This window comes from Strix aluco, chromosome 2 (genome assembly GCF_031877795.1).
Source record: "Strix aluco isolate bStrAlu1 chromosome 2, bStrAlu1.hap1, whole genome shotgun sequence".
Lineage (NCBI taxonomy): Eukaryota > Metazoa > Chordata > Aves > Strigiformes > Strigidae > Strix > Strix aluco.
In genome coordinates, this window is record NC_133932.1 from 42,136,695 (window position 1) to 42,150,115 (window position 13,421).

The 13,421-nt window shown below is 38.4% G+C and overlaps 1 protein-coding gene across 16 annotated transcripts in view; it reads left to right on the forward strand.

The window, feature by feature from the left end:
- The window catches only part of CASK (calcium/calmodulin dependent serine protein kinase), a 225,864-nt gene that overhangs the window by 80,477 nt on the left and 131,966 nt on the right, over positions 1–13,421 (forward strand). For all 16 annotated transcript variants that reach the window (XM_074814527.1, XM_074814528.1, XM_074814532.1 and 13 more), the window contains exon 3: positions 8,262–8,367. In XM_074814527.1, the coding sequence (XP_074670628.1) occupies positions 8,262–8,367 (106 nt within the window). The remainder of the gene's footprint in view (positions 1–8,261; positions 8,368–13,421) is intronic.

Below are 13,421 nucleotides of genomic sequence, written 5' to 3' on the forward strand. Positions count from 1 at the left end.
GGAGAATGAGTTGGCAGAATAGAGAACAATTGCTGCTTTTAATGGGGCTGCTAGTTTTAAGTGTTTATCAGTTAGTTTTCACTACAAAAAAAACCCCAATCTGTGTAACTTTATGAAATGATGACCTTCCAGTCATTTCAGTAAAGACCACTGTGACCTTACAGCTGAGCATTTTGCCAGTTCAGTGCTCCAGACAGCATGTAACATTCTTTTACCAAATACACACCTTGTGTCTAATTGTTTTTCTATTTTTTTAAAGACATTTCACAGCATATTCTGACAGATCTGCTGCTGCACATACCCTTCCACTTCCCTCGGTTAAAGAATTCATTGTATCACAAAGTGTTTAAAATTGTGGTTTGTAGTGTAACAACATGTGGTCTATGGTGATTGGGAAGGTGTTGGGTTTCAGACTATTATGCAGTGCTGCATAACAGGTGGGAACACAGGATTTAATATAATATGGTTATCAGTAGTGAACCCACTTTCATAATTTGATTGATCACGGCTTGAGAGTCAATGACTATTTTCAATTTCCGTTCATTAATTATTGAAAACAAGGCAATGTTAGAAAAAAAGGAAGGTGTTTTACAGCAGAGGTTCTAATATGTCTTCAGAAGCAACTCCATTTCTGTTTGGAAGTCCAAACTTGTGACACAGAGAACCCTCCTTATTCCTTTTAAAATTTATTTATGCAGTTTATAACACTACTTCTCATTATTGTGTCCCTACTTGAGTTTGAGAAACACTTTTGAAACTGCTGCTTTGCAGGGAGAACTACTAATGGTGTTTTGAAATAAAGATTGTGCATCTAAATGAAAAATAATCCAGAAAGTGATGGTTTCACTTTTCTTTGTTTTCCCTCTTCTTCCTCTGTTGCCCTACCTCACTGAACCTGCTGTTGAGTATAAACCGAGAGGACGTAGGATGTAGAAAATCTTAGAGGAGAGATATGGTCTTATCCAATCTTTAGAAAGATTAAATTAGACTTTTTTTTTTCATTGTGGTGGGTGCTTCTTAAAAAGTTGGTAAGAATTATCATTTAATTAAAGTATTTGGTTTTAATTATCTGCAATAGGCAGCTGTTTATATTCTTTCAGACATTCTTAAACATTTTTATTAGTTCAAGTTGATTCATTACCCAAAATATACCATCTTATTTATGAAGTATTGCTTATTTGCATGCCAATAAAAATGAGGAAACGAGTAAAAGGAGGGAGAATTTGCTTTCATGGACACAACCATGCAAGCCAACTTACAATGTCTGTCATATATGTGATGGTGGACAAGTCTGGTGGATGTATCAGAAGTCATGGGAGAAAAGGAAATTGTTTTTTCACACCCAATTTCATGTTCTTCATAGCTGATGGAGTATAAACTGAGGAAGGAAAATTGCCTCTTAAGTCTCCCAAGACACCCAGCTCCAGCTAAAAAGCCATTAACATGTTCATATTTATGTCCAAACACTGAGAAAGAACAGAGTAGAAAATGGAAGTTATTCAAAATTTAGCAAGCATCTATAAAGTCTGATTCCATGAAATGGGGATTTCCATAGATTTCTGTATGGGGGGGCTCAGAAATGGATTCTGGTTGTTGAGTAGTAACTGTAACTGGATTTTGTTTTTCATTCTTCATGTCATCGTTTTGTTTCCAAATGGTACAGCAGCATTAAAACAAAAGATACACTGACTGGAGATGGATTATCTCACATTGTCATTGTAATTGTTGATTACCATGGTGTTTTTATCAAGGGCCATTCAGAAACTCTAAGCATTTGTTTCCTTTTGGTATATGTTTTAAGCATGTTTGTTAAGGTACAGATTGATTACTTATATACAGATTATTTATACAATAAAAGATTTGGTGGTGGTGGAGGCACTTTGCAGGGAAAGGTGTATACTTGTGCTTGTACTTGTGTTTTGCAACATCCTAAGCAGCTACAAGTGGTGGCTTTCATAGTCTTATTTGCTTTCTTCCATATTCCTTTCCTTTCTTTTAAGCTAGTTTCTGTACTTGAGATTGCTCACTGAGCCATTTCACACACTAAGACTGCATGATACTAAGCCAGTGGGGAAAAAATGAATGGCTTTTTTTACCAAGTTAACACTGAAATGGTTTGGTGTGTGATGTGACAAGCTCCAGGCTGCTGCACAGTGGAACAGAGGGCAAGAATGTGTGTGGGATGAAGGGAGAAACAGCCAGCAGTTAAATCATCTTGGCTACTGTGGAGTTTTAGCCACTCCAAAGTGCGTGGGAGGGGAAGCAGGAAAGCTTTTACTACTTGTTGAGGCAAGGAAGTCACTAACTGGTCAGATGTATCTGTGATGAGGAGTTGGTCACATATCCCAGGAAGGCAGGCAGTGCTGTTTTAATTAAGAGAAAGGCGAATACTCTCTCATGGAAGGGGAAAAAAAAAAAAAAAAAAAAAAGAAATCTTTGGGGCCAAAACATCGCTGTGGTTCTGTAGTATAGGAATTTCATTGCCAGTGTCAATATAAGATGTTCCCACCTGCAGCTGCCCCTTTCTGTTACAGTATGTTGGCTGTGCTGAGAGCTTTTTAGGAGTTCCTTGCTATATTATTAGAATAATAAAGCTGAGAAGTAATTTTCACAGAGGAGCAGGAATGAGCAAACAGCGAGGGGATAGGGAAAGTTTTAAGCCCTGAAAGTTCACCTGGGTTAGGAAGTGTGACCTCAGGTACAGTATGATTGGTTAAACTAGAGTTTGCTGTTGTGCAGAATGTGTCATGGGCTTGTTATGTGCTGTCTTGAGGCAGAGGTGTATAGCAGTGTGCTCATCTTGGGGGTAGTCAACTACTTTGGAGCCCCTTGAAGCATGGTGTCTAGTACAGTCTTGGCTACTAGAAAATGGAGCACACCTGTTTTAAATGTAAGTGGCAAGTTTTTGGTGATGAAGGGCTTCAGGGGCCATTTCTGTGGGAAGAGGCTTAGGGCTGCCCTGTGCTGGACACAGCCGGTTCCAGACAGTTCCAACCCATCAGCCATGTGTGTGGTGCTTCTATGAAAATATATTTGGGGAAGGGTAGGAAGTGTTGAAGCGAGGCACAGGGAGTGTAGAACAAGAGGGAATACCAAGATGAGGGAAGGAGAAGGTTCACCATGACAAAGCAGATATTCGCTGCAGCCTGTGGAGGACCTATGCTGGAGCAGCAGGAATGTGTAAGAAGGAAGGAGCAGCAGAGAGGAATCACTGTGTACTGAGCATGACCCCCACCCCCTGCACCACTCAGAGTTGGGGGGTAGAGGAGTCTGGAGTGAAGGAGTGAAGTTGAGCCTGGGAAAGGGGGGAGGAAATTTGTTGGTTTAATGTTTATCTTTTTTATTCCCTCTACCCAAATCAATGAGTAAGTATTTATTTTAATTGGCAAGAAATTCCATTACCTTTGTCAAGTAAGGCTATTTTGCCCACTATAGCAACTAGTAAGCAATCTCCCTGTCTTTATCTCAACCCATGAGGTTTTTTGTTCCTGTTCTTCATATTTTTGACCTTCTGCCTTTCTGAGAGCAGACAGTGAGCAAGAGCCTGGGTGGAAGTTTAGCAGCTAGGCAAGGCTAATCCACAAGACAAAAAACAATGTATCTGTCGAGTGAAACAGTTCATGCTAAGGTCTCAGTGCCTGCCTTATACATGCTTCAGGGGGTTTAAACTAGGACTAGTCTGGCCTTGTGGCCTGTTCAAAACTGGAGTGCATCAGGCACATTTCTGAAGCATATAATTCAGTTTAGTTGTATCTGGAAGAACTCCAGTTGGAGTGGTCAGCAGCTTCTCCATGATGTGCACCAAAGGATGGTAGGTGAGAATGACACAATCAAATGAAAAAAGCATATTGATTTCCTTTTAAAACTTAGTACTACCACATCTATGTAAATTATATATAATCATATTCTCACTGTACAAAATGTATAGAAGCATTTTAAGCAAGAAGTTTACTACTGATGTAGATACATCCTTTTGAAATACTGTCGTACCCAAGCTGTGGCTGGAGAACTAATCTCTTAAAGGGCTGAACCTGAAAAATCAGAATGCTGTCTGTTTAAAAATGATGTATGTCTTCTATCTTGCTAAGAAACTTGCTGATGCCCTTCCTGAAAAAGATGTGGCTGCTACAGTCTTTTCATGTCTCTTTAAAGATGTTAAAATGGTACTATAATCCGGGCCACTAGAGAGCATCTAATTCTTCCATGCTGTAGGATACCATGAGCATACTTTCAAAATATGTTCAGTATGTTTGAGATGTTTTAAAACCTTGGGTATCAGATTTTGAAAGGAAATTAGGTGTTTGCCAGAATTGTCAGAGATGCGTAGGATATTAGGTAGTTAACTCCCATGGAAATTTTAAGTGATGTTCCTGTTTTATATTTTCTATCAAAGACTGACACATCTTTCTTTATGATTATTTAGAGCAGTTATCTTTCTAGTGCTTCCAGCAATTCATTTTCAGTGTCGCTATCCAAACACAAGGCTGCATTTTCTATGTGTAGTGATTATTGCTGGGAATTCCCTTTTCCATCTTAGAACTCTTCTATTTGTTACAGAAGTCTGAACTTTCATGCCATTTTAACAACTTCAGTGACCCTCTCTAATTAGCCATGTATAAAATGGTAACTTAAACATGTCTCCAGTTGCTAAAAAAACCCTGTTTTGTAAACAGACTGAAATTCCGAAACACTTATTGGTAACAGTAGTGTAAAATGACAGCTTTTAAATCCTTTTCAGATCATGATGTAAAGTATCAGACTCTGTGCTAAGCAAGTTAAATGAAACACCACATCTTTCTCCCTATTTCTGGTTGTGTAACAATACCTTTCATGCAGTTGGCAGAGAAACTTTTAAAGCTTGTGCTTTTAAACTTTGCTGTTCTATTTATTATCGTTGTTGTCACTAATGTTTAATTTTGAAAGAAGTGCTGACAGAGAAGACTTAAAAGAATGGACCAGAAAGTCATTTCTTCAGCCATAACAAGAAGAAAGAAATGAATAGATGAAGTGTTCAAAAAGGGTTCCAATATAAAGTAAAATAGTCCAGCAATTAAAAGATGACAGTTTGGTTTAGATTCTAAAACCTTGTCTTGCCTTAGGGTATGTTCCTTTAGCTAAATTTTGTTTACTAGTGAAAGAGACTGTTCTAAATATGAGATACATAACCATTAGTAAATGATACATGTCACTTCTTGCTGCTTAAAGCCAGCTGACTCCATTGGCAGATTATAGAGTTGTCCTGAAGCTCTTTTAGTTGTTTGGAATATGAAAGGCTTGTTTTGATATGAGATGTGTGGGACCTTTATTACTACACGACATGGCTAAAATACTCAGCAGAGGTTTAGAAAACTTAACAGAAAGTAGCAAATAGTTCATATGATGTTACATTCAGAATGATAAGTTACAGATAATACAGTGGCTCACAAAATAATGAGATTTTTCGTAGGAAATCTTCAGTCACCTGCTTGCAGCCAAACATCTGCTTGGTTTTAGGTTGCATTCAGAACTGGAACAGTATCTGTAAACACTAGGGATTTTGTTTACCTCTTGGGGAACATGTGGAGATGAAATTTAATTCAGTCTGGTAAAAGCATTTGGTAAAGCATTGAGTAGGTGATTTTTTTTTAAGTGAAAACAATGAAATATATGTGCCACCTTTGCCTTTTATCCTCCCTCCCCTTTCCTTTTTATTGGTCTTAAACGTGACATATTTTGACATTTGGGTCACCATCCAAATGGATTTCAGAATCCATCATCTCTTTTCCACCCTGTGGTTTTGTTGAATCAATGTGGTACATACTTGTCTGTGTCTTTATGCCAAGTTTTCTTCTTCCTTAATAGGTCTACTGTTAAACAAGTCCCTGCTGTTTTTCAAAATAGGACTTTGTTCTGCTCTTAGCCCTGAGACCCCTTAGTCATACAAAACCTTGTTCTGTGACTTCTGTTCATTTGTTTTCCTGCTTGGAGATTTTATTTTCCACTTCCTGTTTCTCCTTCCTCTGCTGCTACTCAGTCTGTGAGCAGTTGTTCCACTCATGCAATATTACACAAAGGAATGAGGTAAATGGCAGCATATGTTTTCTTCCTCACAGTTCTACTTCCCTTCAAAATATAATTAATACCCACGATAAATTAATAAATTAAGCAGCCAAAATAAATTGTGATTGAAACAGTTTTTACCTGTAAATAAAGCAGAACTTTTCTGTAGTTTCCTATTGGGTGTTCACTTCGTTTTCTATCTAAAATAGATACCAGATACCATGGTGAATTGTGGTACATTAAAGTCGTTATACAGCGAGAGACAAAATAAAAGCACCATATTTTCTGGAGATCATAGTCATTCACAGAATCACATGGCACAAGAGAATAGAAAACTATCCATTGGTATGCTTACCTGTGATCCTACTTAGGAAAGACTGGATGTGTACTTCAGCAAAAGACAAGGAGAGCCTCATTGCCTAGAAAAGAGGTGATAATTATTTAGTGTCAAATCAGTGCCTAAGTATGATGGAAGGGAACGTTACAATATGGTTTTAGTAGCTACTCTGCGTGAAGGTGGTGTAAAAACTGATATGCAAGTATTTTCAATTGTGAAAGACATACAGCTGTTTTCTTGATAGAATTTCATCTCTGTATAAAGGACAAATTTTACATTAATTTCTTTATCTAAATTTCTTATGCATCAGTGAAATTCAGTTATTTGCTTCCTATTGCTGCTCTGTTTGCACTTCCTAAGATGACGTTACGTAATGGTTTCTAAGAGGTTGCTCTACTCATTTTGCTTTTAGGTTATGTTTTCAAGGATGTGAGGGAGGAAGCGCATAATACAAGTGTAATATGAAAGTTCTATAAGAAAATTTGCACTTTGTGAATCTGAAAATTTTTCTTGGATTAAAATTCAGTCATTTCCAAATTCTGAGCATTTCTTCTGAATTTATAGACTAAAAGATTGAAAGTCTAGCGTAAATCTGAGTAACTCGTTAAATGCTTCACGTGAAAGAATGTTCATCTCCCTGCTTGTATTTTTGAATGTTACTGATTCATGTTAGAAATGTAATATGGCACATATGAAAATAGATCATTTTAAATTTCTTTCTAGTATAGCACAACAATATGGTAAGCATTCTCAAACCAAGAAACCGTACTTATATTTTCCCATAAATACATATGTAGGTTATTCTTGAGCAATGAACAGTTGTATGGAAAGAGAATAGAAAAGCAAAATGTCTACAGACTGATATTTTCCTCTCTTCTCAAATTACCATCAAGGCTATTCGTTCATGATTTTGCTATTTTTCTAGAGTTCTAGTAGTAAGTTAAAAGGAAAAAAAAAGTTTAAGGATGATTAAATAACAAAAATAGCAAGTAGTTTCAACAAAGAAGAAAGACAATTAATTCTGTGTGTTTAGGTTTTGCACTTCTATACTAGCAGAAGGATTGATTTGCGATCAGAAAAAGTAAGAGTGTTGTTTGGTTAAAAACAATCTCTCAGGTTTTGAGATATGTCACAGTGGTTTCTGCTCTTTCTTTATTCACAACTGTTTCTGCTTTTCTCCCTCTTCTCTAGAACAGAGATGCAAGCTAATATATGCTGGTTAAAATTTATGCCAGTGTCATTTCCTATATTGTGATTATTATTTTTTTTAAATATTAGAAAAAAATGTATTACTTACGAGGATGATCAGATACCAGTATAGGTTTCCTAAACAGATTGTAGAGTCTCCGTTCTTGGAGATGTTCAAAACCCAACTGGATGTAGTCCTGGGCAGTCTGCTCTAGTTAACTTTGCTTTGAGCAGGGGAATTGAACTAAAGACCTTCAAGTTTTAAAAGTTCTGAGTTTGGTGAATGAGCCTGTCTTCTGTATTTAGAGATAATCTTGGAGTGATGTTGGATATTTAAGATTAAAATCTTGGTGTAGTCTTCATATGTGCATTAAAGGAATTTATTACTGTACAGTTCTTCAGATTACCAAGGAGATATTTTATGAATAGGTCAAGTCAAGAAAGGCTGTTAAGTTTTGTGTGTTTGTATTTTGAGATCTATATGAGGTTTTTTAAACTTAATTTCACACTCAAGTTCTGAAGAGGGATTATTAAATACCATCTCATCAGTGTTCTTCATAAACATTACAGAATATTAGAAATTTCAGGTCTGTATGTCTTTCCAAATATTGTGTTCTAATTGTTTTCAAATATTTCTTTTGTATTCAACAGCTTGAATACAAATACAGCTAATATGCTACCTTATTATCTTCCACAGATCTGAAGAGAGAAGCCAGTATTTGTCACATGCTGAAGCATCCTCATATTGTTGAACTATTGGAGACATACAGCTCAGATGGAATGCTTTATATGGTCTTTGAGTTGTAAGTTTTTCTCTTTGGTTCTACCTTTCTTTGTTGTCATTTGCTAAATAAAATCCTAAAAATATGTCTGCTTTCACCTGCTTGTTTTGTAGCTCAGAAGTCTCAAGTGCTATGCAAATATTTATTTTTGGCAAGTTACAGGTTGTCCCAAACAAAAAAAGTTGTCATGCTGGCGAAGTGACTAATGTCAGGCTGATTCTTTATAGCATTCTCTCTAAGGGCAGACATGATGTTAATTAATGGCTGCTGTGTCCCTAATAGTGCACATGAGAACGAGTTAAAAATCTGCTGATAGTCATCATCTTTGGGTTACCGATGGTGTTCTATTCCAGTTGTGAAGTTTTGTTTGGTTTTTTTTTTCCAGACTACTGTTTCTTTAGCACTGCTTTCCTTTTACTAGATAAGAAGGCAAAGCTTATTGGTGTATTTAAGTATTCTTGTAAATCAATATACTTGTTAATATCGTATGGAAAGAGGCATTTGTCTAAAAGATGTTTTTGAAGCTTGAATGGAAGAGTTTAGCTACTGTTGGATGGGTGAACAAAATATGACGTTTCAGCAGTGTAGAGGTATTTTTAATTGACAGCAAGAAACAAAAGGGCGGGCAGCCCTTAATCACCACATTCCTTTTTTGAGGGAAAATTATTAGTCCTACTTGAGTTAGGTTTTAGGTACCTCGGAACGACAAAAACAGACATGCAGAATACTAATCTGTGCATCTTCCGTATTTAATCTTCCTTCTCTGTTACCTACCAGGTCATCTTTTTATGTTCCCCATATATGCATTCTTAGTGTGTCTGGGCATATGTGTTTATACCTCTTTAATTTCTCTGACCTTCCTGCATTATGTTTTCTGATGCGTTTGGCCTACTTATGTTAGAGCAAGCCACACCATGCCAATGCGTTAGGTCAAATTGGCATATCCACTAGAGCCAAGAATTTGGCTTGAGATAAGCACTTAAAAAATAATTCTCACATGTTAATTTTACAATTGAGTTAGACAAAAAGTTAGGTGGTAGCAGCAAAAAAAATGAAAATTGTTGTTTGAAAGTCTTCTGCTTTTTTAGGTGAGTTTATAAACTTACAATTGTGTGAAATAATTGTTTTATGCTTTCCTTTCTGTAAGTTTTGATTCAATACTGACTCTGGGTTTTATTTTGTAAATCCAAAAGCATGAACGAAAGTACTTTAATTATCCTATTATGAAATAATTATGTACACCTTGGGAAGGCATAGTATGATAATTAACAAGATTTTGAAATGGAAAAAAGGTTTTGCTTCTATTTTTACCATGCTGGTAGCTCAGAAATATGAGACAAAAGCAGTAATTATTTTTTAATGACAAACCTATTATCATTTATGTTTGTATACATAAAAAGTAAGTCTGAACAATTTGGATGACTAAACAAATACTGTACCTGACTTCAGGCCACATGAAAGAAGGAAATATGAGGATAATTATTTAAAGGATAATTCTTTACCATCTCGTATATCCTTGTCTCTCTTGCACACTGAGACATCACTCTCTTGTAACAAATGGTGACAGAAAATGAGACAGTAGGAATAGCTGTGCTCAAAATGTAGCAGGGAATGGAAGAGTTGTGTACACAATGTGTTATGCTGGAGGGGATGCCTTGGTAAAGTGATCAAACAGAAGACTGATGTTTGCTGTGGAGCAAGACCGCATTGTCTGAGTTTGATTGGGTTAGTGGCATACTATATAATTGTGACCATAATAAGAAACTTGTAGTTAGTAGAAAAGCATCTATGTATTTGTAGGTAACTTATTTTCCCTTGTACTGCTTTCTGTTCATTATGATATTATTATAACAAACTTAACTGCTTTGCAACAGAGTTAGTCTATAGTAATAAAATATATTTTATTAGAGTCTAGTTATTCTGAAATGACAGAAAAGGGGAAGACAACACAGATCTGCAGAGGAGATATAAGCCCAGCTGGTGATGGGCTGTTTATGGACTGACAGGTGCTTTGCATGAAAGTTAATTCAGGTTCAGCACATTAAATGCATGGAATAACAAAACCTAAAACTTTGCCATCAGTTGCACATAAATGATACATAGGTCTACTACTGTGGAGCAGGTGCTAAAATTACCCTCAATATCTTGCTAAATCTATTGTTATGAAAAAGTACAAGTTAAATAAGCAAATGCAGTATATATCTGATAATAAGAGATTGTACCACTCAGGAAAAAATACAATCTGTGACCAATTTTGAAAAATTTTGTTAAAATAAACATTTTAAAAATCCTGTCACAATTCATGGAAGACTGATGAACATGAACAGTAGCAATGAAGTTTAACACCAAAAAATTAGCTATTTTTAACTGCTATTTATACACAAATTCAAGTGCTCCTTAGAATGAGGCCATCATGTCATGTTACCAGCAGGTTGGCATTACCTGTATGGTACTGCTGTAATAAATTGCATATAAGTAATTGGTCATAATAGATTAAGTGCATGTGTGGAATAAGAAGCAGACACGGTCCCAGAAAGTCTTATTCTTAAAGGAAAATTATTATTTTAAAAGTATTTAGATATTATTACATCATAAATGAGAGACTATGTGCCTGTGCCAAGTGATTTCCTCCACAAACACCCCAGCTGCTCCCCAAAAGGGTAATGGACTCTTTCCACTTATGAAAGAGTCTTCCCTTGGAGGCTCTAGAGAGACCTTGCATGTGAGATAGGGGCAGCTCTAGTCTTTATCATACAGTCACAATTTTCTTTCCCATTCTGTGATGTTATTTCCTGACAGCTGTATATAGAATCATAGAATCATTTAGGTTGGAAAAGACCTTAAAGATTATCAAGTCCAACTGTTAACCTTACACTGCCAAGTCCACCACTAAACCATGTCCCTAGCACCACATCTACATGTCTTTTAAATACCTCCACCGATGGTGACTCAACCACTTCCCTGGGCAGCCTGTTCCAATGCTTGACAACCGTTTTCGTAAATACATTTTTCCTAATATCCAATCTAAAGCTCCCCTGACACAACTTGAGGTCATATGTTCTTGTCTTATCTCTTGTTACTTGGGAGAAGAGGCCAACACCCACCTCGCTACAACCTCCTTTCAGGTAGTTGTAGAGAGCAATGAGGTCTCCCCTCAGCCTCCTCTTCTCCAGGTTAAACAACCCCAGTTCCCTTGGCTGCTCCTCACAAGACTTGTGCTCTAGACCCTTCACCATCTTCGCTGCCCTTCTTTGGACACATTTCAGCATCTCAGTGTCTTTCTTGTAGTGAGGGGCCCAAAACTGAACAGAGTATTCGAAGTGCGGCCTCACCAGTGCTGAGTACAGGGGGACGATCCCTTCCCTAGTCCTGCTGGCCAGACTATTTCTTATACAAGCCAGGATGCTGTTGGCCTTTTTGGCCACCTGGGCACACTGCCGGCTCATATTCAGCCGGCTGTTGACCAACACCCCCAGGTCTTTTTCTGCTGTGCAGCTTTCCAGCCACTCTTCCCCAAGCCTGTAGTGTTGCATGGGCTTGTTGTGCCCCAGGTGCAGGACCCGGCACTTCGCCTTGTCGAACCTCACACAACTGGCCTCAGCCCATCAACCCAGCCTGTCCAGATCCCTCTGTAGAGCCTTTCTACACTCAAGCAGATCAACACTCCTGCCCAACTTAGTGTCATCTGCAAACTGAGGGGTGCACTTGCTGATAAAGATATTAAACAGAACTGGGGAACACTACTTGTGACCGGCTGCCAACTGGATTTAACTCCTTTCACCACAACTCTTTGAGCTTAGCCCATCCAGCCATTTTTTCACCCAGCGAAGCATACACCATCCAAGCTATGAGCAGCCAGTTTCTCCAGGAGAATGCTGTGGGAAATGGTGTCAAAGGCCTTACTAAAGTCCAGGTAGACAACATCCACAGCCCTTCCCTCATCTACTAAGCAGGTTACCTTGTCATAGAAGGAGATCAGGTTAGTCAAGCAGGACCTGCCTTTCATAAACCCATGTTGACTAGGCCTGATCACCTGACATGCTATGTGATGACGCTCAAGGTGATCTGCTCCATAACCTTTCCTGGCACCAAGGTTAGACTGACAGGCCTGTAGCTCCCCAGATCCTCATTCCAGCCCTTCTTGTACATGGGTGTCACATTTTCTAACTTCCAGTCAACTGGGACCTCCCCAGTTTAGCCAGGACTGCTGATAAATGATTGAAAGTGGCTTGGTGAGCGCTTCCACCAGCTCCCTCAGTACCCTTGGGTGGATCCCATTTGGTCCCATAGACTTGTGTGTGTCTAAGTGGTGTAGCAGGTCACTAACCATTTCCCCTTGGATTATGAGTGCTTTGTTCTGCTCCCTGTCCCTGTCTTCTAGCTCAGGGTGCTGGGTACCCAGAGAACAACTGGTCTTAAAGACTGAGGCAAAGAAGGCATTAAGTACCTCAGCCTTTTTCTCATCCTTTGTCACTGTGTTTCCCCCCCCATCCAGTAAAGTATGGAGAATCTCCTTAGCCTTCCTCTTATTGCTAATGTATTTATAGAAACATTTTTTATTGTCTTTTATGGCAGTAGCCAGATTAAGTTCTAGTTGAGCTTTGGCCCTTCTAATTTTCTCCCCGCATAACCTCATGACATCCCTGTAGCCCTCCTGACTTGCCTGTCCATTCTTCCAAAGATCATAAACTCTCTTTTTTTTTCCTGAGTTCCAGCCAAAGCTCTCTGTTCAGCCAGGCCAGTCTTCTTCCCTGCCGGCTTGTCTTTCGGCACATGGGGACAGCCTGCTCCTACACCTTGAAGATTTCCTTCTTGAAGAATGTCCAGCCTTCCTGGACTCCTTTGCCCTTCAGGACTGCCTCCCAAGGAACTCTGTCAACCAGACTCCTAAACAGGACAAAGTCTGCCCTCCAGAAGTCCAAGGTAGCAGTTCTGCTGACCCCCATCCTTACTTCTCCAAGAATTGAAAACTGTCATTTTGTGATCGCTGTGCCCAAGATGGCCTCGAACTATCACGTCACCTGCAAGTCCTTCTCTGGTCACGAACAACAGGTCCAGTGAGGCACCTTCCCTAG